This window comes from Scyliorhinus torazame, chromosome 12 (genome assembly GCF_047496885.1).
Source record: "Scyliorhinus torazame isolate Kashiwa2021f chromosome 12, sScyTor2.1, whole genome shotgun sequence".
Taxonomy (NCBI): Eukaryota; Metazoa; Chordata; class Chondrichthyes; order Carcharhiniformes; family Scyliorhinidae; genus Scyliorhinus; species Scyliorhinus torazame.
In genome coordinates, this window is record NC_092718.1 from 84,930,094 (window position 1) to 84,955,569 (window position 25,476).

The 25,476-nt window shown below is 48.7% G+C and overlaps 1 protein-coding gene across 1 annotated transcript in view; it reads right to left on the reverse strand.

Moving 5' to 3' along the window:
- The window catches only part of LOC140386531 (B-cell receptor CD22-like), a 118,963-nt gene extending 104,731 nt beyond the window's left edge, over positions 1 to 14,232 (reverse strand). Inside the window, 4 exon segments of the mRNA XM_072468939.1 lie at positions 3,249 to 3,611; positions 12,518 to 12,599; positions 12,962 to 13,046; positions 14,162 to 14,232. Of these exon segments, the coding sequence (XP_072325040.1) occupies positions 3,249 to 3,611; positions 12,518 to 12,557 (403 nt within the window). The 5' untranslated portion in view covers positions 12,558 to 12,599; positions 12,962 to 13,046; positions 14,162 to 14,232.
- Positions 14,233 to 25,476: the final 11,244 nt, after the last annotated feature.

Here is a 25,476-nt window from a genome sequence, read left to right on the forward strand (position 1 = left end):
ACACTGGATGGGCTGGCTGGGGTGGGTGGGGGTGGGGAGGGCGGGGGGAGCCCCACCACGGCTGGGGAAGGTGGGAGTCGATGGGGGCACAGGCCGAGTTGCCGGGGTGACCTCCCACAGGACTGGGGCGGTGCCCGGGCACCGACCGGCAATACCGTGGCCATCGTGGTGCGCACCCCACTGACCACCCACCTCAGCCCCTGGCTCTTCAGACGGGCATCAGCGTATGGGTGCCCTGTCCGCACCCCACCCTCTGTCACACACCCCATTCCTGCAACACTGCTACACCCCCACTACCTACCTGGCACACCCACAATAGCCCCTACGAGAGCCGGGATACCCTATATGCCCAGGCGGCTCAATACATCCACTTAAACGTGGACCGAGCCCACCAGGATGTCTGGGCAGCAGGGTTTGCCACCATCGCCGGGATGCCCTGGATTATTGACGGGATGCAGGTCACCCTCCAAGCACCTTCAGATGACAGGTCGCTCTGCACAAACCGAAAGGGGTTCTACTCGATGAACGTGCAGCTGATATGTAACCACCAGCTGTGCACCATACAAGTCTGCACCCAATACCCAGGCGTGTGCATGACATCTTTATTCTGGCACATTCGACGATTCCTGACATGTTTGAGATGCCCTTCCCCCAGCTTGGGGTTTGGTTCCTGGGTGACAAGGGGTATCCACTGCAGTGTTGGCTGATGACACCTATCCGGAGGCCACAGACCGATGCTGAGACCCATTACAACAACGCCCATACATTGACCAGGTCTATGATAGAGTGGTCTGTCACCTCCTGATGATGTGGTTCCGGTGCCTGGACCACTCTGGAGGGGCCCTCCAGCATGATGCTAGCCTGCTGCGTCCTCCACAACATCATGCATCAGAGGGTCAATGTGCTGGAGGAGGAGATGGAACACCAGGCCTTGTCCGACAAGGAGAATGTGGTGGAAGGCAAGGGTGGGCGGGATATGGTGCCCAGGCAGGCACAGGAGGCCACAGGATGCATGCGGCAGGGCCAATGCACTCAAGATGCTTTGATCGCCTTCAGATTCACCGGCCGGTGAGGAGCGGGCATGGTGGTGGACTGGGGAACTGGCCAGGGGAACAGATACCGCACCCCCCCCCACCCCCCCCCCCCCACCCCCCCCGCCCTCCACCATGTTCCACCTGCAAATCCCAGCATAATACAGACCTGCTGCACTACGGGCAGGGGGGTGGGGGGGGGGGGCACACTATGCCTAGGTGGATCCTCAGATGGTACAGCAGGAGTGGGGGCGGCCTGCTGCGATTCCTGCCCTGCGACATGTGCCCCATTGGCGGGCGTCTTCTGGGGAGACCGGGCCTGAATGGGCGCGACTGCTGCTCGGGTGTCCCTGGTGGCATGGTGCCACATCGTTCTGCCCGCTGCCCACCAGATGCACAGGGATAGGAGGGGGGGGGGGAGTCCGAGGTGCAGTGTTCTGGCACCTCCCCTGCGAGGGTCACCATCACGAGCCCCATCACCTCCTCCTCCCTTGGGGGGCCTAATGGCCCCCAGGCTGCTCCATAGGATAGGGGTGCGAACGGAGCTATCGCTTGAGGCTCCTCTGCCACCTGGCACTGCCCCTGTTTCGAACAGGGTCTGCATGCTTGCGGCCATGGAGCACAGGGAGTGGACCATCTCCATCTGGGACTGCGCCACATCACCCTGCGACTGTGCCACCACCTTCTGGGTTTGTGTCACATCAACCAGTGTCTGCGCCATCTCCCTCTCAGGCTGGGCCACCTCCCTCTGTGTCTGCGCCACGTCATCCAGCGCCTGGGCAATGCTGCCGACGTTTCCAGCCATGGCCTGCTGTGACTGAGCCATGGTCAGGAACGCCGCTGTAATGTCCAAGTGGAACGTGGTCACCTGTGAGACGGCAACGCTGTCCTGGGCCTCGGTCAGCGCCTGCACAGAATGCCCCAGGCCTTGGACATGCTGATCCATAGCCGAAACCATCGTCCCAATGCCTCCACCACGACGCCACCCATGCAGTGTTGGCCTGGGTGGTACACGTTGTCGGCACCACCTTTGCGATTGCATCTCCACTATAGATGCGACTGTCTGTTCCAGAAGCTCGAGACCGAGCTGGTTCCTGGGGTCGGCCGCCCTCCGACCGTCCGCACCCTCTGGTGTTCCTACCTCCACCTACTGTACAGGAGCAGCTGTGTGTTGCACACCAGAGAGTGTCCCAGGAGTCTCTTCACTAACATGCCCAACCAAAGTGAATGCCTCTGGAATAATGGAGGATGTTGAGATAACTGTGACGGAAAATCTCTGTCATCCTACTACCCGAGTTCTGGGGTTCCCTGAGCCTTGGGCTGCACAGGAGCATCATAGAACAAGATGTGACAGCCAGACACAGAGCGAGTTATTGGGACAGGCGACCAAAAGCTTAGTCAAAGAGGAAAGTTTTTAAGGAGTGTATAAAGGGGGAGAGATATAGAGGGAGAAAAAAAGAGAGAAAGATAGAGAGAGATAGAGAGGTCTTGAGAGGCAATTCCAGGGTTCAGGATCTCAGGCAGCTGAAGGCACGGTCGCCACTGGTGGAGCGATGGGAAAAGGGGATGCTCAAGAGGCCGGAGTTAAAGGAGCACAGCGAGGTCAGACGATTTTGGGGCTGGAGCAGATTACAATAAATATGGACAATAAATCTGAAATGGAGTCTTTGTCTTGACCAGGAGCCAGTCTAGGTCAGTGAGCACAGGGGTGAGAGGGCAGTGGGAATTGGTGCAAGTTGAGACACAGGCAGCAGACCTCAAGTTTATGGAGGGTAGAATGTGCGTTGGACCAGTCGAGCCTGGAGATATGGAAGGCATGGATGAGGAGTTGGGTCACAGTGAGATGTTCAACAGGGGGAGAAAGTGACAGATGTTTTGGAGTCAGGGTGTCAGGTCAAGGCATAATTTGGTGACAAGTTCCACACCATCACCATGCTGGACTTGATGGAGTGAGTGGTGGAAAATATAGCCAGGAGGAGTGGTGTCTTCATTAAGGGAGAGGTGTCATCAACCCTCAGCTTGGTTCCTGTTAAGACTATGATATAATTCAATCAAACACAATAAGTTCATGGATCTGAGAGTAGAAATAGAAAATCGTTAAAAACAGTGATGCTGGTTAATATGGCCACAAAACATGTAAATCAAACACTAGGATATGTTATTTCCCATTGAGTATTGAATGTGAATTGTTGAGGAATTATATAACACAGCACGTACCAGAAACCTGAAGCCGGGTTTCAGGTTTGTAGTTGTATTTATTCTTCTGATCAAATTTTATTCTGAAATAATATCTTCCTGCATCTTGTTGTCTGACGTTGTTTATTATCAGGGAACAGTTGCCATCTTTCAGGTCTCCAGACAGCCGGGTCCGATGGTGGAACTGTGTTGATATAACATTCTGATACTTGGAATGAAAGGCTGTAGTCACTGTTCCACTTTTATTGTAACGCCAGCTTCCAACTCGTGTTCGGTTTGCCAAGTGCAATGGGTAACTGTAATTACATGCGATCTGTACACAGGAACCTTCCTCCGCTGTGACCTCTTCTGGAGTGTTGGCTTTCCACTCTTGTGACAGTCCAACTGCAGAGAGAAATATCAACGTTTAACACTGCATAGTTTGTAGATACACTTGACTCAACATCCACCCCCTCCTTCACTGATGCACACGTCTGCAGTGTGGACAATCTACAGAGCACAAAAGGAACTCCCCAAGGTTTTACAAGGGATGGAAGAGATTCTTGATATAGGAGTGGATCACATGACACACTTCCACTCTCATGATCTCCTGCTGCTAACGCTCAAGGCTCACAAAATAAACAAAATATATCAGAGTTTGCGCATTAGTTGTCACTTAACAATTATGCAATTATTGAAAAACTTCGGGTGGGGTTCACCGTTGGCTGACGCTGAAATCGGGAAAGATAATTGGGCAGAGAAATGGCCATGAGGCCAAAGTCGTGGCTGGCACTGGATGCCCACCGGAATGTCATGCTCTGCTGCCTCGACAGCGGCGTCAATGTATTCTACTCCACACATACAGTAAACACCATCCGCATTTCATTAGCGGGCCTGACCCGGTATTCTCCGGGGCTTCCGTGATGCTCTGCCTCCGGGAGGAATTACCGATGGCGAGTTTCACTTATGGGTTCAAAAAGCAGGATACAGGCACCGTGGCCGATGAGGGAGAGGGAGCAGGTAGGACATACAGAGGCACGACAGTGGGCTGCTGGACTTCCACTCGCAGCCCGACATATCTGCCAGATCATGGCGCACCTGACACTGTGATGAATATCGTGTTCGCCGCAGAATTGGGTTTAAAATAAGGCATTAATACAAACAGCTTTTTAATTCAATGTGGAATAAAACCACTTCAGCTAAAGGTCAGGTAGGGATTACCACCTGATAAGAGAAACTGAAGCTGGTTTCAAAGATTCATTAATACAAACAAAGAAAGGCTGTTCTTTTGACAAACCATAAAAATTCTTTGAAATTACTCCCTGTACCTATAGATGGTCAAAACATAAGGACAGGGAATCCTTCAGATAAACAGATCTTTCCCTAACTATACCTCTTGACACTTAGAATAACACCCTCACAAAAGTGTCTGTTTTGGTACATACCTCTTGACACTTAGAATAACACCCTCACAAAAGTGTCTGTTTTGGTATCTAAAGAACATGACAACACTGAAAAAAGACAGGCCTCGATAGGGGCCCCCTTTGCCAATATATCCTAGGATACCTGACATTTACACAGACCCTACGACCATTAAAAGATGTATTAATGATAATACATCCAATTAGCCATTTGGCTATAGGTAATTAACCAACCATAGATGACAAAATGACAGATGCCGTCCTTGACCGAAAAGGGGATTTTTGTATAAAACAAGAAGGAATCTTAGCAGAAAAGCTCACCAACACATTTTCCTGCTGACCCCCCTCTGGGGTGAGAGTCAGTTCTGTTCTTAAAAGCTTGACTCGTCAGATAAAATCACGGGTGTTGTAAGTATGGTTTTGTATAACTTCTTAGAAATGTATTAAGAAATTGATAGGAGATACTTTAGCATTTTCCATGTTTCAGATATCTCATTCTATTCAGAGAAGTTAGTGCATTAACAGACAATTAAAGACTGTTATTTTGATTTGTATTTTAACTCTGCAATTCTGTATCTATCAGGAGTTTTTCTTTATAATAAAAATACTTTGATTAAAATTATACTGTGTAGACTCACTCTCAAAGTCTAAACTCCTAGACACTCATTCAGGAAGTCTTAAATGACTAAGGACCCACGACGTTAGAGATAAAGATTTAGTTATGAGTGACGGATCTGAACTTTCCCCATAAAAAGTAACTGAAATCCTGTTTCACTGTCTGAGACCAGGAAAAGCATTCTCCCTTCGTGAGATCTATTTTAAGTTTCAGCAGAGAAACAGATTTCCCTATTTTGTGGGTTAACCTAGAGCATAGGTTATTAATAAAGTATTATCAGGTCCGGAATAACCTAAATCCTTCACAACACTGCGGGGGCATGGTGGGACAATGGTTAGCATTGTTGCTTCACAGCTCCAGGGTCCCAGGTTCGATTCCCGGCTTGGGTCACTGTCTGTGCGGAGTCTGCACGTTCTCCCCGTGTCTGCCTGGGTTTCCTCCGGCTGCTCTGGTTTCCTCCCACAGTCCAAAGATGTGCAGGTTAGGTGGGTTGGCTATGCTAAATTGCCCTTAGTGTCCAAAAGATAAGGGTTTCTGGGTTACGGGGATAGGTAGAGGTTTGGGCTTAAGTAAGGTGCTCTTTACAAGGGCCAGTGCAGACTCGATGGGCCGAATGGCCTCCTTCTGCACTGTAAATTCTATGGCACCTGCTCCTGCTGGTCATCAAGATGACAGTTGGCCTGCACATTTACACCGCAGGGTCCTTCCAGGCGCTGAGTGGGGACCTGTCTGAGATCTCACAGACCTCGGTTCACAGGTGCATCCGTGCCATCAGGGGTGCCCTATATGCCCAGTTGGCACGATACATCAAACTCAATGCGGATCGAGCCCACCAGGAGGACCATGGCAGGCCGGTCTTCACAAAGCAAAAGGGGTTCCACTCGATGAACGTGCAGCTGGTGTGTGACCATGAGCTGCACATCATGCATGTCTGCGCCAGATAGCCGGGCAGTGTGCACAGTGCTTTCACCCTGGCACACACGATTCCTGACCTCTTCGACGTGCACCCCCGGCTGAGGGGTTAGCTCTGGGTGACAGGGGTTATCCGCTGTAGTCGTGGCTCATGACGCCTATCTGGAGGCCACAGGCCGATGCAGAGACCCACTACACCGATCCCATGCAGCGACCAAGGGTGTGATCGAGCGATGCTTCGGCATCCTGAAGTTGCGGTTCAGGTGCCTGGAACACTCTGGAGGGGCCGTCCAGGATGGATGCCAAGAGAGTCTCTCACCTCGTCGTGGCCTGCAGCATTCCGCAGCACATCGCGCAGCAGAGGAGCGAATTGTTGGAGGAGGAGGATGAACACCAGGCCTCGCCCAACTAGGAGGATGTGGAGAAGGGCGAGGATGGGCAGGATATGGGCCCGGGCACGCACAGGAGGCCGCACAGCGTTTGTGTCAGGGCCGAAGTGCATCGAATGCTCTAATTGCCTCCAGGTTCACCGGCCAGGGACCTGGCCAGCAGAACGACATCCCATCCCACCACACACCACACCTCCTCCTTCTAACCACCCCCTTGCATGAACACACCACCTGCACCACCCCCACCCCCCTCCCCCCACCTTGCAACTCTCTACATGATATCTACCTGTTTCACTGTGGGCTGCAGACCCTGGGTTGGTCCATGGTCTGGTCCATGGGATAGAGAGTGATGATGATCCGCTCTGCGATATGAGGTCTTGTGTTCTGTACCATTTGACAACGTCTGACTCTTGCCCACGGTAGCACTGTCCACCATCCACCTGGGTGATCCCTGCATGCGAGTTGGCCATTCCATAACACGGTCCCACTGAACCCTTGGGATGGCGGAGGTGGGGACACGGTGTAACGTGGGGGGAGGGAAGAGGGATGGGGGGGGGGCACTGGAGCGGTGAGCGTTGACTGAACGGGGGTTCCTGACCAATGCCACCCCATCATCCACCCATCTCTACCCGCCACCAGTGCCCCCCAGCACAGCCCATCCCTCACACCCAACTGACAGAACACCAACGCAGTTTCAAATGTTGTTAACAGGTGTTTATTGTGAAACGGTGAACATATATATATATATATACAAGTTTGTGCCCTAGCCCCTATCTTTATTATGTGTGCTGCACCCATGCCAACTTAACTGGTGTCTGCCTTTCTGACCTTATGGGTCCTAACGCTACACATCGATGGATCACCAGGTGACGCATCAGGAGTGGAGGCGGCCTGCTGTGATTACCACCCTGTGACCTGAGTCCCCTTTGGCGGCCATGACCGGGGTGACCAGGCCTGGGTGGGTCTAGCTGCTGCTCAGGTACCCCAGGTGTTGTGGTGCCATCCTGTTCTGCCTGCTGCCCATCAGATGCGCCAGGGACAGAGTGGGGGGGGAGAGTCAGAGGCGTTGTGGTGTTCCGGCACCCCCCTGTGGGAGTCACAGTCACAGGCCCCATCATCTCCCCATCCCCTGGAGTGCTTGATGGCCCCCAAGCTACTCCTTGGGATGAGGTGCAAGCGCAGCCGACCTCTGAGGCTCCCACACAATCTGGCACTGCCAGTCCTGGAGGCGCACTCCTGTCTCGAAACTCGCAGCAATGCAGCACAGGGAATAGACCACTTCCCTCTGGGACTGTGTTACAACCCAGTAACTGTGTCACCACCCTCTGTGCCTACTTCAGGTTAACCAGCACCCATGCAATGCTGCCGACACACTCAGCCATGACCCGCTGTGACTGGGCCATGCTCTGGAGGGCTGCTGCAATGTCCAGATGACCCTTGTGTTATGAATGGGTTAAGAGACATTCCAATTACATGTCATATTGATGGTAAGTATCCAATAATTGACACTGATATGTAAAGCAGTTGCAGGTGGCACTTGTGGCGTGGTGAGAGAGTGTTGAGTGTGTTCAAGGAAAATAATGGTGTTTGGGAAAGGAGCAGAATTCTTGACTCTTTACTCAACAGCAGCCAGAAGCTAACACCTGGTACATGTCTGCCTGTGACAGGGAAGCCCTGTCCTTGGCCTCGACCAAGCCTTGCACATCTTGACCCTTGGGTGAAACCTTTGTTCCCAAGACCTCCACCGCAGACGCCACCCATGCAGTGATGGCATGAATGGCACACATGGTTGGCACCACCTCTTGCTCCTGCAGGCAGTTGGACTCCTCCTACTGCACCTGGATGGTTGCTGACACCCTCTCATGCAGTCCCTGGCTCTGCGACTGCATCTCCACTATTGTTGGTACCGTCCTTTCCAGAAGCCTGGATGGCAGCTAGTCCCCGGGGTCGGACCGCCCTCTGACCGTCCGTCCCTCGGGGGGTTCCTACCTCCACCTGTCGTACCACTGCACATGTGTGGCGCACACCAGATTGTGCCCCAGGAGCTTCTTCACTAAAGTGCCCAACCGAGGTGAGTGTCTCCTAGATGGTGGGAGTGTTGCAGCAGCTGTGATGGGAAGTCAGTGTCGTCCCTGGACTGGTGCTCCGGGGTGCCTCGGGCTGCCGTTCAAGTGCACCCGTCGCTGTCCGTGTCCTCTTCCTTGCTGCTATCCACTTGGCGTGAGGCTATGGTTGGGATCAGGGGACACCAGAAGGATGCGCCTCATTGACAGGTGATCCTGCAAGACACAAGGCATGGTTGGATCGTGGGTTGGGGTGGTGGGTGGTGGTGGAGGGGGGGTTGGGGGGGTCATGGTGGTGGTGATTATGGTGGAGGGTGTGGGTGTGGGGGTTTTGTTCGGGTAGTCACAGGCAACAGGTCCGGTGGTCTCCCTCCAGTCTTTTCGCCCTCCTGGCGGTTGTGGGCCACCTTCTCCTGGTCCGGGGTGACAGAAAGTGCACAGTGTTAGACTGCCGGACGCATGCAGTACAGGGGGTGGGTGGCTGGTGGCCCTTGTGGCCAGCGCATCTGGTCATGGCGGCTGGTACGGGTGCTGGCATGTGATGCAGGTTGGGGTGCGTGCGCACCGCCAGCGGGTGGGGTTCAGTCACCCTCCAGGTGGTGGGAGGGAGGGGCAGGTTTATGGGTGTGTGGGACGGGGGTCGGTGTCGGGGCACAGTGCTGCCTACCCACCCTGGCCACCCTGAGGATATCATCCAGCCTCTTTGTGCACTGCTGCCTGGTCCTGGCGGTGGGGCCCATGGCGCTCACGGCCTCTGACACCTGTGCCCTTGCCTGGTATACGGCAACAGGTGGCAGCCTCCTTCCCACCTGGGGTACAGGGTAGCCCACCTCTCATCCAGGGTGTCTATCAGGGTCTCCATCTCAACGTCCGCAAACAGGGGTGCCACTCTTTGTGCTGCCATCTTGTTTGCTGGGATGAATGTGTGTGGGGAGTGAAGTGTCAATATGCGGCTGCAGCTTGTTAGACTCTCGAGTATCAATCCTGACTCGGGCATATCTGACACCATTTAACATTGGAATTGCTTGTGTTCCATGTGGCACTGCTGCTAGCCCATTAATGGTAATGGAATTGCTCCGGGGGCGGCACCAATTTTGCTGCTGCAGAGGTCCACTGATTCTAACCCGGTGTCAGCACTTAGTCTCTAAAGCAGAGAATCCCGCCCTCATGTTTCAAACTATCAATCTCATGGAACATGTGGATACAGTCACACCTTCCGAAGTGTTTGCCAAGATTTGAATTATCTTCCCTCAGAAAGCTGACAAGTACTGGTCTGTTAGACTCACAGTAAGCAGAATGCAAAGACGATAGGTAGAAATGAACAAACAAGTTTATTACGATACTATTCAAAACTCCTCCACACCCCTCAGGGGCTCCTTCTGAAACCTGCACCCAGGCCGGGGTTTTTATGTGAGTTGGGGCTCTCCTTGTTAAGTGAAGCCCCACTACCTTAAAGTTCAAGTTCCAGGGAGGTCATGGGAAATTTTATGATCCTAATCCTGGGACCTCCCTTGGAGTTATAAAAAGGTCATTGTCCAGGTTTGACACAGGGAAAGTGAGAACACACAACCCCTGTGAACTCTAAAAGACACGTATCCACAGACATGGAAGGCCATGGCAAAACCTACTGCTGTACAATGGTTCACTAATTCTATGTGCAATTTCCATAGTCCTGGGTTGCAAGTACATTCATTGTTCCTGAGTGTCACAGATGTTCTACACCAAATGCCCAGCGATTGCAGATCAACAGGCATGCAAAACCTCACACGAGGTGTCAACCGGTGAAATTAGTCTAACACCAGATGCAGATGAAGCCTTAAAACTGCTCATATCAATTTAGTTCCTGAGTGCCCAATTTGTTTTCCAATTATGGGGCAATTTAGTGTGGTCAATTCACCTATCCTGTACATCTTTGCGTTGTTGGGGTGAAACCCACGCGGACATGAGGAGAATGTGTAAACTCCACACGGACAGTGACCCAGGGCCAGGAAGCGAACCCGGATCCTCAGCGCCGCAGCCCCAGTGCTAACCACTGCATCACATGCCGCACTCAATTTAGTTCATGACCTAACATTGAAATATCCAGGAAGTTACAACAAAATTGACAGTTTCAAGGCAATGTTACATTTGCTGCACAATGGAAGCTGCAAAAACAAGTGGCAAAGGTTTCTAGATGACAATAGCTATGAAAAACCACCATTGAAGAATGGCCTGATCTAAGTCAGCTTGTCCACGATCATGTGAATCCATTTTGGCCTCATTGAAATGAGTTTGGCATCTCCCAGAATCATTGTTAAAGGCAGGCAGACCATCATACGGGAATCTTTGTGACCTGATACTTTTTATCAACTTGATCACTCAAACCTGACCATAGATTAGATGACGAGACTCGCAAGAGAGGCAGTCTGTTAGCTGGGTACGAAAATATATTGAGTCATCATTAAGAAGTATGAGACATGTCAAGTGCACATAACAAGGAACCAATGAATTCACATTAAGTTCCTACCCACCCTTTGTCTATAATTGCATCCCATCTCTTTCATGTCCATGACTTCATCATCATTATCGACTACTGCAACAAGAGCCTCATTATTCAACAATTGCACAATACGTCAAGCACAACTGTCAGGCACACTCTAAGTGTTATTTTCAGTTCACTTGGTATGCCTCTAGAGATCATTACGGATAATGATCCACAAATTTTTGATAAGCCAATTCAGCATTTGAGTAAGAAGTGGAATATTGATCACACTACTTCTCATGACCCTGGATCTAACAGCCTAGCTGAATGAATGATCGACAGGGTGAAATCTTTAATTGTCAAATGTAGAACAAGCAAGAACTGCACATTGCAATGTTACATCTCAGAGCGACACCTTTAAGAGCAGCAGTTCCATTACCGGCAGATCTCATGTTTGACAGGCCGGTGCATACCAATCTACCTAATCTTACCCATTCCACTCTCTCAGAAACTAGAGAACAGCTTTTAAAGCTGCAAGAGAAGATAACAAATGTGCACAATAAAAATGTAGGTCCAGAATTTCAAAGTTTAAAATTGGGAAAACAGGTTCACAGCCAGGATCCCACAGAAGGTACGTGGCAACCAGTCAAGGCGACAAAGATTTGTTCAGAACCAAGGTCTAATGTAATCATCATGCACAAAGGCATAATGGTGAGGTGTAACTTAGGACAAATCAGATCCATTCCAGCATTGTACTATTGCATTGAGGACAAAGATCCCAGATGAAACAGGCAGAACGGTGGCGTAGTGGTTAGCACAGTGGTGCTGAGCACCCGGGTTTGATCATGGCCCTGTGTCACTGTCTGTGTGGAGTTTCCACATTCTCCACGTGTCTGCGTGGGTCTCACCCCCATAATCCAAAGATGTGCAGAGTAGTAGATTGGCCATGCTAAATTACCCCTTAATTTGAAAACAAAATAATTGGGTACTATAAATTTATGAAGAAAAACCCCCCAAATGAAACCAGGAATAACATCCAAGAGCAATAATCCAACAGATCACTGAGAAATTAAAGAACCCTCCAGACAAGGTCACCATCACAAGATCTGGGTGTGCCAGCTGAATACCTCAGTGCTTTAGAGACTCATCGATTCATTGGCTCTATACATCTCATTGATTCCCTACAGTGCAGAAGTAGGCCATTCGGCTCATCGAGTCTGCACCGGCCCTCACAAAGACACTCTGAATTATTTGCTCTTCCCCAATTCTGCTGGGTCAGAGACCCAATTCTGCTGTCAGACAGGGAGTCAGCATATCTCAGTGAGGGTGATGGGTGAATGGGACTTGGTGTGGGTTTGCCCACTGGGTCACTGCTGAATTAGTTCCCAATCAGAGCTCAATAAGAATGTTCTTTTACCATAAATTTGCCCGAGCTGAAGATGATATTACCTTGGAGAAGTGACAGGAGGAAGTAAGATTTCCCGATCATTGTCCACTCTCTGATATTTCATCAACTTCTCACTCTCAGGCTCTGAAAGAGAAAGGAGTTAATGAGACCTCACCACTTGTCCGACAGCTCTTGAGAGATCAGAACTACTTTGAGACAATGTCTTCACAAACTAATTGTATTCTGTGTGGGATGATAGGTGCTCTACAGAGGGCTACAAAACTTTAAGTATGAAAATCAATGAGGGACTTCCATTTCTATATCGCCTTTCACCATCTCAGGATGTCCCAGAAAGATGTTCTTGACAACAAACGTGAGCCTCAAACCCAGATCCCAATGACAAGCAGGAATCTTTCAAAGGCATCAATCATTGGAATCTGTCTTTGTAAAGTCACAGCATCCACAATGTTGGTCATGGAAGTGAATTCCAATCATTGGTTACTTACCCAGGGCATGTCCGACTGCTCGCCTGGGGAGTAACTGCCGCCACGTTCTTCTTGGGCTGAATGAGCTCTTCCTGTGTTGCTCCCACTGTGTATTTAATTAGAAAGGGTTGATGTGACTCAAAATGAGGAAGTTCAAAACTCGACAAAGGTTTGAGCTTTAAGCAAAATGTTGACCATTTGAACCTGACTCTGTGATGACATAGCTACTCAAAGCTGAGCAACCTTTTCCAATAAGAACCACAAACCTCAACTCCGAGGCAGGACATCTGGCACTCAAGTTCCCAATCCAGAACCTTGAGTGCTATGGTCCTGGTAAATACTCTCCGGAATAATTACAGAGGAAGAATTGCAGTATTGGAGGATCAGTACTGAGGGAGTGCTGCATTGTCAGAGGGTCAGTACTGAGGGAGTGCTGCACTGTCAGAGGGTCAGTACTGAGGGAGTGCTGCATTGTCAGAGGGTCAGTACTGAGGGAGTGCTGCACTGTCAGAGGGTCAGTACTGAGGGAGTGCTGCACTGTCAGACGGTCAGTACTGAGGGAGTGCTGCATTGTCAGAGGGTCAGTACTGAGGGAGTGCTGCACTGTCAGAGGGTCAGTACTGAGGGAGTGCTGCACTGTCAGAGAGTCAGTACTGAGGGAGTGCTGCACTGTCAGAGGGTCAGTACTGAGGGAGTGCCGCATTCTCAGAAGGTCAGTACTGAGGGACAGTTGCACTGTCAGAGGGTCAGTACTGAGGGAGCACTGCACTGTCAGAGGGTCAGTACTGAGGGAGTGCCGCATTCTCAGAAGGTCAGTACTGAGGGACAGTTGCACTGTCAGAGGATCAGTACTGAGGGAGTGCTGCACTGTCAGATGATCAATACTGAGGGACTGCTGCACTTTTCAAGGTTCAGTGCTGTGAGAGTGTTGCACTCTGTAAAGACTTACAAGGCTTTATGAAAGAAGAACAATGAAGGATTTACATTTTGAAAGCCCCTTTCACCACCTCGGGACAATTGTAAGCTCATGGCTCTGCATATCCCTCCTCCGTTGATCTAAAGACTGTTCTATACAACAGTCTTGAGTCTCACACCCAGATCTCAATACTAAGTAGAACTTTTTTTAAATCATCAATCATTAGAACCTGTCTTTATAAAGTCACAGCATCAACAACGGACAATGTTGGTCATGGATGTAAATTCCATTTGTTTATTACTTACCCAGGACCTGTCCGGCTGCTTGACTGGAGAGCTCGTGCCGACACAATCTGCTTGAGTTGAATGAGCTCTTCTTCTGCTGCTTCCACTGTGTATTTCAGCAGAAAGGCTTGGTGTGTCATTGTGACTCAAAATGAGGAAGTCAGAAAAGAGCACTTTGCCCTCCCCTAACAGCAAACCCTCTGGCTATAAAAGAATATCAGAACATAATCGGAACACGACATGGTCATTCAGCTCCTCAAGCCTGTGCCACCATTTAATTTTATAAGTGTAATTTCTGATCTGGCCATACCTCCACTTTCCAGCTTGCCCCCCATAACCCTTGACCCCTGTGATGAATATAAGAAATTGTCATATGTTATATTTATTTGCAGTAATGAATTTAAAACCTGTGTTAAGATACATACAAACAATATGACTGCGAGAGCTGTATTTAAGGTGTTGTAAAAGTGAGATAATTATTGATTTGCAGCTGAAGTGTTCTACTAATAGCTATTGAGAACCATTTACTTCTTTACAAATAGCTAGTTAATGGAATATTGTTTATGTTTAAAGGATCTCTGGGGTGTAGATCATTTATGATTGGTATTGTGTTTGGTCCTGGCTAAACATGTCAAGAGACATCTTGTAATAAGAGACAGAAGAATGTCTGATGCTTTTGGTACTGATGATGTTGTTAATGGGGGGACAAAGCCTGTCTGAAAACTCAGTTATTCCGAAAACTCTAACCTGTTTCAGTTTGATCCTGAATGGCTCTCTCTCCAAAGACTCTGCACAGAGAAAAGCAAGTAGAAACCTGGATGTTAACTTTATTTATGAGTGGTATTTGAAACGCATTGGGTTGCTTAATTGGAATATAGTAGCAGGTTTTGGAAGTAAGTGAAAGTTTTCTCGTTTAGTTCAGAATTGTTGTAACTATTAACTGTAAAGCTATTTCTTTGTTGTGAATGTGATTAATTTTGTGTTTAAAATAAAGTTTGCTTTAACATAAAAGATTGGTCAGTATTATAACTCCTGTGGTGCAGTAACTTTTCCTCACAGTTTTTCAAATTGAAAATAGTTGGGTTCTCATGCGAGATCTGAACACAAATGGGATGCCCTACTGGGATTTATAAAGTGCAATTCCTTGTTTGTCTTGGGATTATTGAATTTACAGACAGCGAGTCTGTGGAGCTGTTGTTTTCATGTGTTGATACTCTGTCAGTTTAATAGGGACTGGCTTGTAAAATGGCTCTTTCAGATGCTAAGGGTATGATTCAATGACCTCGTTGCGCCAGACTTGGAGTCGAAACGCAGCTGTTGAGTCCCGGGATCGGCCAAAATCGGCCTTCGTGCCAGGCGGGAAACCTCGTGAAAGTTACTGGACTCGCTGGGCCGGGTGCAATCTGGATCTCACATCCGCTGTTGATAAGCAGGTATCAGATCTTTTACAAGATTTTATTTATGAGGGTAAGGTTTACTTATGTGTTCAAGGTGGAGTAGGTAAGAAAGTTAAAATCTTAAGAGATACAGAAGCAAATCAATTTTTAATCATGAGACATAAGGCGATATGTAGCTCAGAAAGAGCATTGCCAGAAAAAGTATCAATATGTGGGATTGATGGTGAATTGAGTAGTGTCCATTATGTTAGAGATTTGAGTGAAATGTTTTGAAGTGGTGGTAGGAGTAATCGAGAAATGACCTTTTTCAGGGCAACAACTTATCCTGGATAATGATATAGCTGGATCATAGGTGGGAGTGATAGGTACTGTGGTGGAAATATCATCCAGAATCGCAGGGAGCATTAGAAAGGTGTCACCAAACTTTAATGACCATGTTGAGGGCCTATAGTCAGGATTATCCAGAGGATTGTGTTGAAGTACCCCAGCTGAAAGGTGCACGGCACACGGCAGCCTTCATTACCGCCCAGTGGCTCATGCCAGGATGAGTTATCTTAATTAATAAATTAACGATAACTGCATGAGAAGAAAAAAGTTACCATAGAAACAGCACTGAAAGTGCTAAATTTAAAAAAAAAAATGTTTTATGGTTCGTGAAAGGAAAAGCACCGGTGAGCGCTCCTTGTAATATTTGTGAATAGTTTCTGCGGTTGTCGTCGTTGTTATATATATGTTCTAAAGCATCTTTGCAGAAACAGGAACGATGGGCAATAAACTCGGACGCCCCCTCGCAGATCTTCCTGAAGCCTCGGTAAAAGCATCCGGAGCAATAAAGAAGGGGAACTCTAGAAAGGAGATCGATAAGGGAGTCAAAATGAGTAAGAAAACAGAAAAGAGGATAAAAACAATCATAAGGCAATGGAATAAGGTTGGAGATCCTATTGTTCCGCCGGGATCACCAGCTGGTACTGTAATAAGAGAAACCGGAGACAGTAGATATGCGGCAATGTTCAGTAGCGATTTGTATGGGTGGCCCCATGGAGCTTGGCCGTACGGGGATAGTTTCAAAATACCGTTGATTGAAACCTGGGAAGCACTGATGGGAGATGGGGGTGGCGATCCTAATTGGGATTATATTTATGTGGTGTGGAGTTTTAAGAAATGGAAAGAAGTGGCTAGGAACCCAAAGAAAATAATAGTGAAGTGAGTAAAACGGGAGTAGAGAATGAGGAGAAGGAAGACAATAGAAATAAAGATGAGGGAAAAGATGTAGAGACCAAATCTACAGCAGGCATATACCCTAAAGTGTTAACAGATGCGCCTGGAGCATCAGAAGAATTAAACAACTTACGAAGGGGCTGGTTTAGCATAGTGGGCTAAACAGCTGGCTTGCAATGCAGAACAATGCCAGCAGCGCGGGTTCAATTCCCGTACCAGCCTCCCCGAACAGGCGCCGGAATGTGGCGACTAGGGGCTTTTCACCGTAACTTCATTGAAGCTTATTTGCGCCAATAATTGATTATTATTATTATAATGATGGCAGCTGCTTGGAGAATACAGCAGCAAGCAGCAGTGCAGCAGCAAGTGATAGTACAGCAATCCCATCCGCCCCCGTATGATCCACTAAGGAGTCGACAAAGTGCTCAGCTTGCAGCCCAGCATGAAGCAACCATTGACCCAGCCTATCGGCCTTCAGCTGAACTTCCTTCAGCCCCTGAAGTTGGCACAGGAGCGGCGGCCGACAAACCATCCCCTAATGAGGGTAAGGCTCAGCCCGATAGCACGACATCCGATATAAAGCTTAGGTCAGGGAAGGGAACAGCCGACTCCTCACCAGGGCATAAATGGGGACTGGGCTCCCAATAATGATCATCTGAATGAAGGAAATGAGTCCCTCAATCACTGGCTAGCAAATAAAGGGAAATAAGCTATCATGAAATTGGCAAGAAGCATAGTGACATAGGGGAAGTGACTCAGTGTTTCCAGAAAAAGGGCGAGAGAATGCCCGAGTTTGTGGCAAGATTTCAAAATTGTTGAGAAGAACATGATGGTGTTTCATTGGATGAAAATGGACCCTTAGCTGTTCAGACATTGCTGAATTGTATGCTGCCAGAGCATGCACAAAGTTAAAAATTGATTAATCTCACCTGGCAAACACAGACATGTACAGAAGTATTTACCCCCTTGGTAAATATGGACCGAGAAGGACTGTTTATGGCCCCAAAGATCAAAAGCCTAAAGTCACAGGGCAGTTCTACCAAGGAAAGAGAGGGCAGGGTCGTGGTCAACAGGCAAGCAGAGGGAGAGGAGGTTATAATGGAGGAGGTAGAGGCAGAGGACAATGGCAGAGAAATGATAGATCACATAGAACATAGAACATAGAAAATACAGCACAGAACAGGCCCTTCGGCCCACGATGTTGTGCCGAACCTTTGTCCTAGATTAATCATAGATTATCATTGAATTTACAGTGCAGAAGGAGGCCATTCGGCCCTTTGAGTCTGCACCAGCTCTTGGAAAGAGCACCCTACCCAAACTCAACACCTCCACCCAACACCAAGGGCAATTTGGACATTAAGGGCAATTTATCATTGGCCAATTCACCTAACCTGCACATCTTTGGACTGTGGGAGGAAACCGGAGCACCCGGAGGAAACCCACGCAGACACGGGGAGGACGTGCAGACTCCGCACAGACAATGACCCAAGCTGGAATCGAACCTGGGACCATGGATCTGTGAAGCAATTGTGCTATCCACAATGCTACCGTGCTGCCCTTAAGAACAAATAAATCTACACTATATCATTTTACCGTAATCCATGTACCTATCCAACAGCTGCTTGAAGGTCCCTAATGTTTCCGACTCAACTACTTCCACAGGCAGTGCATTCCATGCCCCCACTACTCTCTGGGTAAAGAACCTACCTCTGATATCCCTCCTATATCTTCCACCTTTCACCTTAAATTTATGTCCCCTTGTAATGGTGTGTTCCACCCGGGGAAAAAGTCTCTGACTGTCTACTCTATCTATTCCCCTGATCATCTTATAAACCTCTATCAAGTCGCCCCTCATCCTTCTCCGCTCTAATGAGAAAAGGCCTAGCACCCTCAACCTTTCCTCGTAAGACCTACTCTCCATTCCAGGCAACATCCTGGTAAATCTTCTTTGCACCTTTTCCAGAGCTTCCACATCCTTCCTAAAATGAGGCGACCAGAACTGTACACAGTACTCCAAATGTGGCCTTACCAAAGTTTTGTACAGCTGCATCATTACCTCATGGCTCTTAAATTCAATCCCTCTGTTAATGAACGGGATCAATGGTAAAAATAGGAGATCATTATGTGGACCTTCTGGTCGATACCGGCGCTACCATGTCCTCTGACCCCCCTCCGTGGAAACAACCCCCGGTGAATCCTCTATTGTCACCGTGGAAGTAGTCGTTATTCCCGTGACAAAACCATTATCACGCCCAACAAACATGGAGATTGACAATGTCCCCCTGGTTGATACTATGATTATTTCAAAAACAGCGCCCCTTCCCATGTTAGGCAGACAGACACTCTGCAAATTAGGAGCAGTAACTCATTGCACTAATCAGGGAATGTTTATAGAACTACCTCAAATACGATCTCATCAGTTGCTAAATTTAATAACTTCGGAGTCTGCACCCGATCAGTCTGTGCCTGTGTTGTATTACTGGCAGCTGAACGTTATCCCTAACAGTAAAACTGTGAAGAAACTGCAGGAAGTCTTACAAAAGCTTAATGACCCATGGGCACAGCTGTTAAAACACCTGATAGAGTCCAGTCGAGAGAATATAGTGACTCATTGCACGGCTTGGTATGCTCGTGAGGATGAGCAAGCATGCAATTTACAAGCGCAATGTCACTTAGGAAAGCAGACATCATTGCAAGTCACTCCCTTTTTATTTTTCAGTGTTGTAGGATTAGGAATGTTCGTACAATTAACCCATAGTCAGAGACACCTATTTAGGATGGGTTTAACTTCAGAATCCTATTTAACATTGGCCGTAAGACATTCCGCTAAGGCAGAGCAAATAGGAGATTTGATCAAAGAAGCCAAATGCACACAGGTAGCCCATGAGATTTATATTAAAATAGACAGAAAAATTGCCTGATCGAATTTCATAGTAAACAGGAGGGCCGAGTGACCTAGAAAGAGGAGCAATGGCCCGCTATATTTGAAAGACAGCAGCCGCCCCGAGAGAACCAGCATTTACTCCCTTCAGTCCTGGCCCAGGTACCGGCACATCTATGGGCCCAACATAAAATATCATGTTGGAAAAGTACATTCTGCCCCAGCGCAAAGGGTGCAGTTACAGAAGAACGTTGCCCTGCCCTGCTTAAAACAATACCGGTTGGCGCCAGAAGCAGATAGAGGGAGTGATCAATGCACTATTACAGCAAGGGGTACTGAAGAAAACACAAAGCCCCCGTAACACCCCTATACTCCCCATTCCAAAAGTAGGAAGACCCAATGAGTGGCAGTTTGTGCAAGATCTCAGAGCCATCAATAAAATAGTCATCCCGAATGCTCCATTTGTGCCTGACACAAATGTCATTTTGTCACCTATACCACCAACAACGGATACTTTCTCCGTCATAGACTTATGCTCGGCCATTATCTCTATACCATTGCACCCGGACAGTCAATATCTATTTGCTTTTACACATCGGAATCAACAGTACACTTGGACACGCCTCCCACAGAGCTACACAGAAAGCCCAGCAGTATATGCTGTGGCGGTTAAAAGAGATTTGGACGAGTGCTGGCTGTCTGCAGGCTCAACGCTTCTTCAGTATGCAGACAATTTATTGATAGCCTTAAAGGGAGGTCTAGTTTGCCAACAGGATACCCTTCTGTTATTATTGCATCTGGCACAGAAAGGGCATATAGTCTCAATGGACAAACTGCCATTCTGTCAGGAGACAGTTCAGTATTTGGGATTTCAGCTGCAGCAAGGACAGTGGAGGCTTGGGTCTGAAAGCGTACAGGCTGGAGCAAGGGTTCCAAATCCACGCACGAGAAAGGAAACCTTTACCTTCCTCGGGATGGTGGGTTATTACAGGGAGTGGATACCGGACTACAGAGAGATGGACGCAGTGCTGCGCCGGGCTACCTTACAGGGCATGCCTTTAGTTGTTACCTGGACCCCAGAGAGGGAGCAAGCTTTCTGTAACTTGAAACAAGCCATGGCTAGCGCCCCTGCCTTGTGACTTCCTAATTTCAGCAAGCCCTTTACTCTTTATGTGAATGAAGCAGGGGGATTTGCAACAGGGGTCCTGGCACAAGAACGTGGGGGAGGGAAAACACCCCTTGCCTATTACTCGGTGGCCCTATCAGCTGTGCTAAAAGGTAAGCCGAGTTGCTTCAGGGTCGTGGCGGCCACGACGGCCATGATAGAAAAGTCAGTGCCCCTTGTACTCGACCACCCTTGTACAGTATTGGTTCCGCATTCCGTTTTGCTATTGCTTAATTCATCTGCAACGCAGCATTTTACTGCAGCTCGACGTACTGGGTACGAAGTGATCCTTCTCTCTAAAACCAACTATACCTACAAGCGAGCATCAACTGTCCACGACCTCAGAAGCAGAACATCTGTTTGAACTGTTTACAATTGGATGAAGCCACCACAACCCCTCGACCTGATTTACTGAATCACCCACTAGAAAACCCAGACATTGGGCATCATTCTCCGACCCCCCACCAGGTTGGAGAATCGCCGGGGGCTGCTGTGAATCCCGCCCCCGCCGGTTGCCGAAGTCTCCGGTACCGGATCTTCGGCGGGGGCGGGAATCGAGCCGCTCTGGTTGGCAGGCTCCCCCCCCCGCTCGATTCTCCGGCCCAGATGGGCCGAAGTCCCGCCGATAAATTGCCTGTCCCGCCGGCGTGGATTAAACCACCTTTTGAACGGCGGGACAAGGCGGCGTGGGCGGGCTCCGGGGTCCTGGGGGGGGGCGCGGGGCGATCTGGCCCCGGGGGGTGCCCCCACGGTGGCCTGGCCCGCGATCGGGGCCCACCGATCCGCGGGTGGGCCTGTGCCGTGGGGGCACTCTTTCCCTTCCGCCTCCGCCACGGTCTCCACCATGGCGGAGGCGGAAGAGACTCCCTCCACTGCGCATGCGTGGGAAACTGTCAGCGGCCGCTGACGCTCCCGCGCATGCGCCGCCCGGGGATGTCATTTCCGCGCCAGCTGGCGGGGCAACAAAGGCCGTTTCCGCCAGCTGGCGGGGCGGAAATTCCTCCGGCGTCGGCCTAGCCCCTCAAGGTTGGGGCTCGGCCCCCAAAGATGCGGCGCATTCCGCACCTTTGGGGCGGCGCGATGCCCGTCTGATTGGCGCCGTTTTGGGCGCCAGTCGGCGGACATCGCGCCGTTTCGGGTGAATTTCGCCCATTATCTTTTTCACCGATGGGTCATCAAACCGACCAAATGATATGATACTCCAGGCCGGCTATGCAATAGTAACTCCATTCGGAATAATGGAAGCTTTTGCTCTGCCTTTGGGAATGTCTGCTCAAGTGGTCGAGTTGTTTGCCCTTACTAGAACATGTATTGTAGCTAAAAGCAAAACATCGAACATAGAACATAGAAAATACAGCACAGAACAGGCCCTTCAGCCCACGATGTTGTGCCAAACTTTAGTCCTAGATTAAGAACAAATTAATCTACACCCCATCATTGTACCGTAATTCATGTACCTATCCAATAGCCGTGAATGAGAGGGTTTCAGTGAAATTTCCCGTTTGTAGCTGGATTGCAGCAGTACAGAGTACAGATGCCTCAATGGTAGCAACTAATCTCATATGAAGAAATTGGCTGTCAGCAAGAATGGATCAAACAAACAGTTTGCAGTGGAGTTAGCTGATATAAATAACAAATATGTCCAGTGTTCATACAAAAAACGGTCAATATTTATACTGATGCTCGATACGCTTTCGGGGTAGGACAAGATTTTGGCCAATTATGGAAAAACAGGGGATTCATAACTTCCTCCAGCCAACCTATTAAACATGCTAAATTAGTTATAAATTTACTAGATACTGTTCAGCTGCCCAGCAAGATAGCTGTTTTAAGGTGTGAAGCACATACTACTGCAGACAATGAAGTTTCCTGCAGTAATAGATTTACTGATGAAATAGCAAAAGAAGTGTCTCTCAAACAGCAGCCACAACTTCCGTCCACCATAACAGAACCAAAGTTAAAACAGGCCGAAGAGCAGGCCTCCCTACAGGAGCATCAATCACTCTTGGCTAAAAGCGGGTTGCTATCATAACATATTGATACGCAATCAATACGCTTGAGTCCACGTGGAGTCATATCGATTCAGCTTTAATCAGATAGAACTGTACCCAGCAGCGAAGTTACAGAAGTGAAGGCTGCTGGGACGGCATTGGTTCTGATACCCCGCCTCTCAGGGCGGGGCTATGTACATTGCCCAATGGTAGACCCCGCGGTCTAGCCAATGGTCATTCCTCTCTCTGGTACCGCAATACCTGGTATTACCACACATACATAAAATCTGGATCCACCCAGATACCCGAGCAGTGTGCCCCAGGAGTCTATTCTTGCCACTGTTGTGTTATGTAATTTGGAATAACACAAGCTGCCACTTGATGCAGTTTTGAGTAAAAGATGCTCCAGACTTTGAAGTGAGTTCAATGTGTTTTATTGAATATTAGCACAGTTCTCAATGAGTTCGACTCTCTGCTAATCTAAATGTAGTAACTCAGTCAACTGAACCAGCCTTGCTCTGACCACGTACTGGGGTGTGATGCTGAGGATACACCCTGTCTCACTCTGTAGATGTTGGTCTGTGGAAAGAGGCGTGGTGTGACTGCCTCATCCCTTTTGTAGTGAGATACCACCCCTGAGTGTCTTGACTGCTCATTGGTCGTGTCCTATTCTATGTGTTCATTAGCTGCATGTTTGCATATCATGACATCTCCCCTTTCTTTTATGTTTTGTTGGCGTATGTGAATATATTTACACGTGAATGAGTCTGTCTAATGTGACTGATGGAGGACAACAGAACAGAGCAAACAAAACAAACGTTCACAAGTCCAGTCTTGTGTCTGATCCTGGTCGACCGCCGGAGAGATGGCGGAGGGGATGACGGCGCCTTGACAGGCAGGATGGAAGCCTGACTGATGGCCTCATGGTGCGAGGTATCAGGAGATGGCAATTCAACATATGGAAATGGAGGAGAAAGTGGTTGCGGACAGGCAACTTTGCGCAGTGCCCATCGATTCCTTCACACAATGGAGCCATCAGCCATACGTACAACATAAGAGCGACTTTAAAGTTGTTTTAGCAAGAGACAGAAAAAGTACTAGATAATGAACGAAGAACATTCTCAAGGTTTGTTTGATGTAAACATGGTTAGCCAGAAGCTGTTTTTCTCCTCTAGAATTTGAAGCTGTCAACCATCTCCACCTCAGCCTCGTTGATGCAGACAGGGGTGTGTAAGATACTTTGCTTCCTGAGTCAATGGCCAGATCTTTAGCTTTGCTGATGTTAAAGGGGAGATTATTATTGTTACACCATGTCACTAGGTTCTCTATCTCCTTCCTGTACTCTGACTGATTGTTGTTTGAGACCTGACCCACAATGGTCGTGTCATCATCAAACTTGGAGTTGGAGCAAAAGTTTTCATGTGTGTATAGGGGGTTAAGTACGTAACCTTGCGGGGCCCTGGTATTGAGGACTATCGTGGAGGAGGTGTTGTTGTTTATCCTCACTGATTGTGGTCTATGGGTCAGGAAGTTGAGGATCCAGTTGCAGAGGGTGGAGCCACGTCCTAGGTTTTAGAGTTTTGAAATGAGCTTGGCTGTTATTATGGTGTTGAAGGCGGAGCTGTAGTCAATGATTAGGAGTTTGAAATAGGAGTCCTTGTTGTCAAAATTCTCCAATGATGAGAGTAGGGCCAGGAAGATGGTGTCTGCTTTGGACCGGTTGTGGCGGTGTGCGAATTGCAGTGGATCAAGGCAGTCTGGAAATATGGAGGACTGGAGAATAGCAAATGTTGTTCCTCTGTTTAAGAAGGGTAGCAAGGATAATCCCGGGAACTACAGGCCGGTGAGCCTTACTTCAGTGGTAGGGAAATTACTGGAGAGAATTCTTCGAGACAGGATCTACTCCCATTTGGAAGCAAATGGACGTATTAGTGAGAGGCAGCACGGTTTTGTGAAGGGGAGGTCGTGTCTCACTAACTTGATAGAGTTTTTCGAGGAGGTCACTAAGATGATTGATGCAGGTAGGGCAGTAGATGTTGTCTATATGGACTTCAGTAAGGCCTTTGACAAGGTCCCTCATGGTAGACTAGTACAAAAGGTGAAGTCACACGGGATCAGGGGTGAGCTGGCAAGGTGGATACAGAACTGGCTAGGCCATAGAAGGCAGAGGGTAGCAATGGAGGGATGCTTTTCTAATTGGAGGGCTGTGACCAGTGGTGTTCCACAGGGATCAGTGCTGGGACCTTTGCTCTTTGTAGTATATATAAATGATTTGGAGGAAAATGTAACTGGTCTGATTAGTAAGTTTGCAGACGACACAAAGGTTGGTGGAATTGCGGATAGCGATGAGGACTGTCTGAGGATACAGCAGGATTTAGATTGTCTGGAGACTTGGGCGGAGAGATGGCAGATGGAGTTTAATCCGGACAAATGTGAGGTAATGCATTTTGGAAGGTCTAATGCAGGTAGGGAATATACAGTGAATGGTAGAACCCTCAAGAGTATTGAAAGTCAAAGAGATCTAGGAGTACAGGTCCACAGGTCATTGAAAGGGGCAACACAGGTGGAGAAGGTAGTCAAGAAGGCATACGGCATGCTTGCCTTCATTGGCCGGGGCATTGAGTATAAGAATTGGCAAGTCATGTTGCAGCTGTATAGAACCTTAGTTAGGCCACACTTGGAGT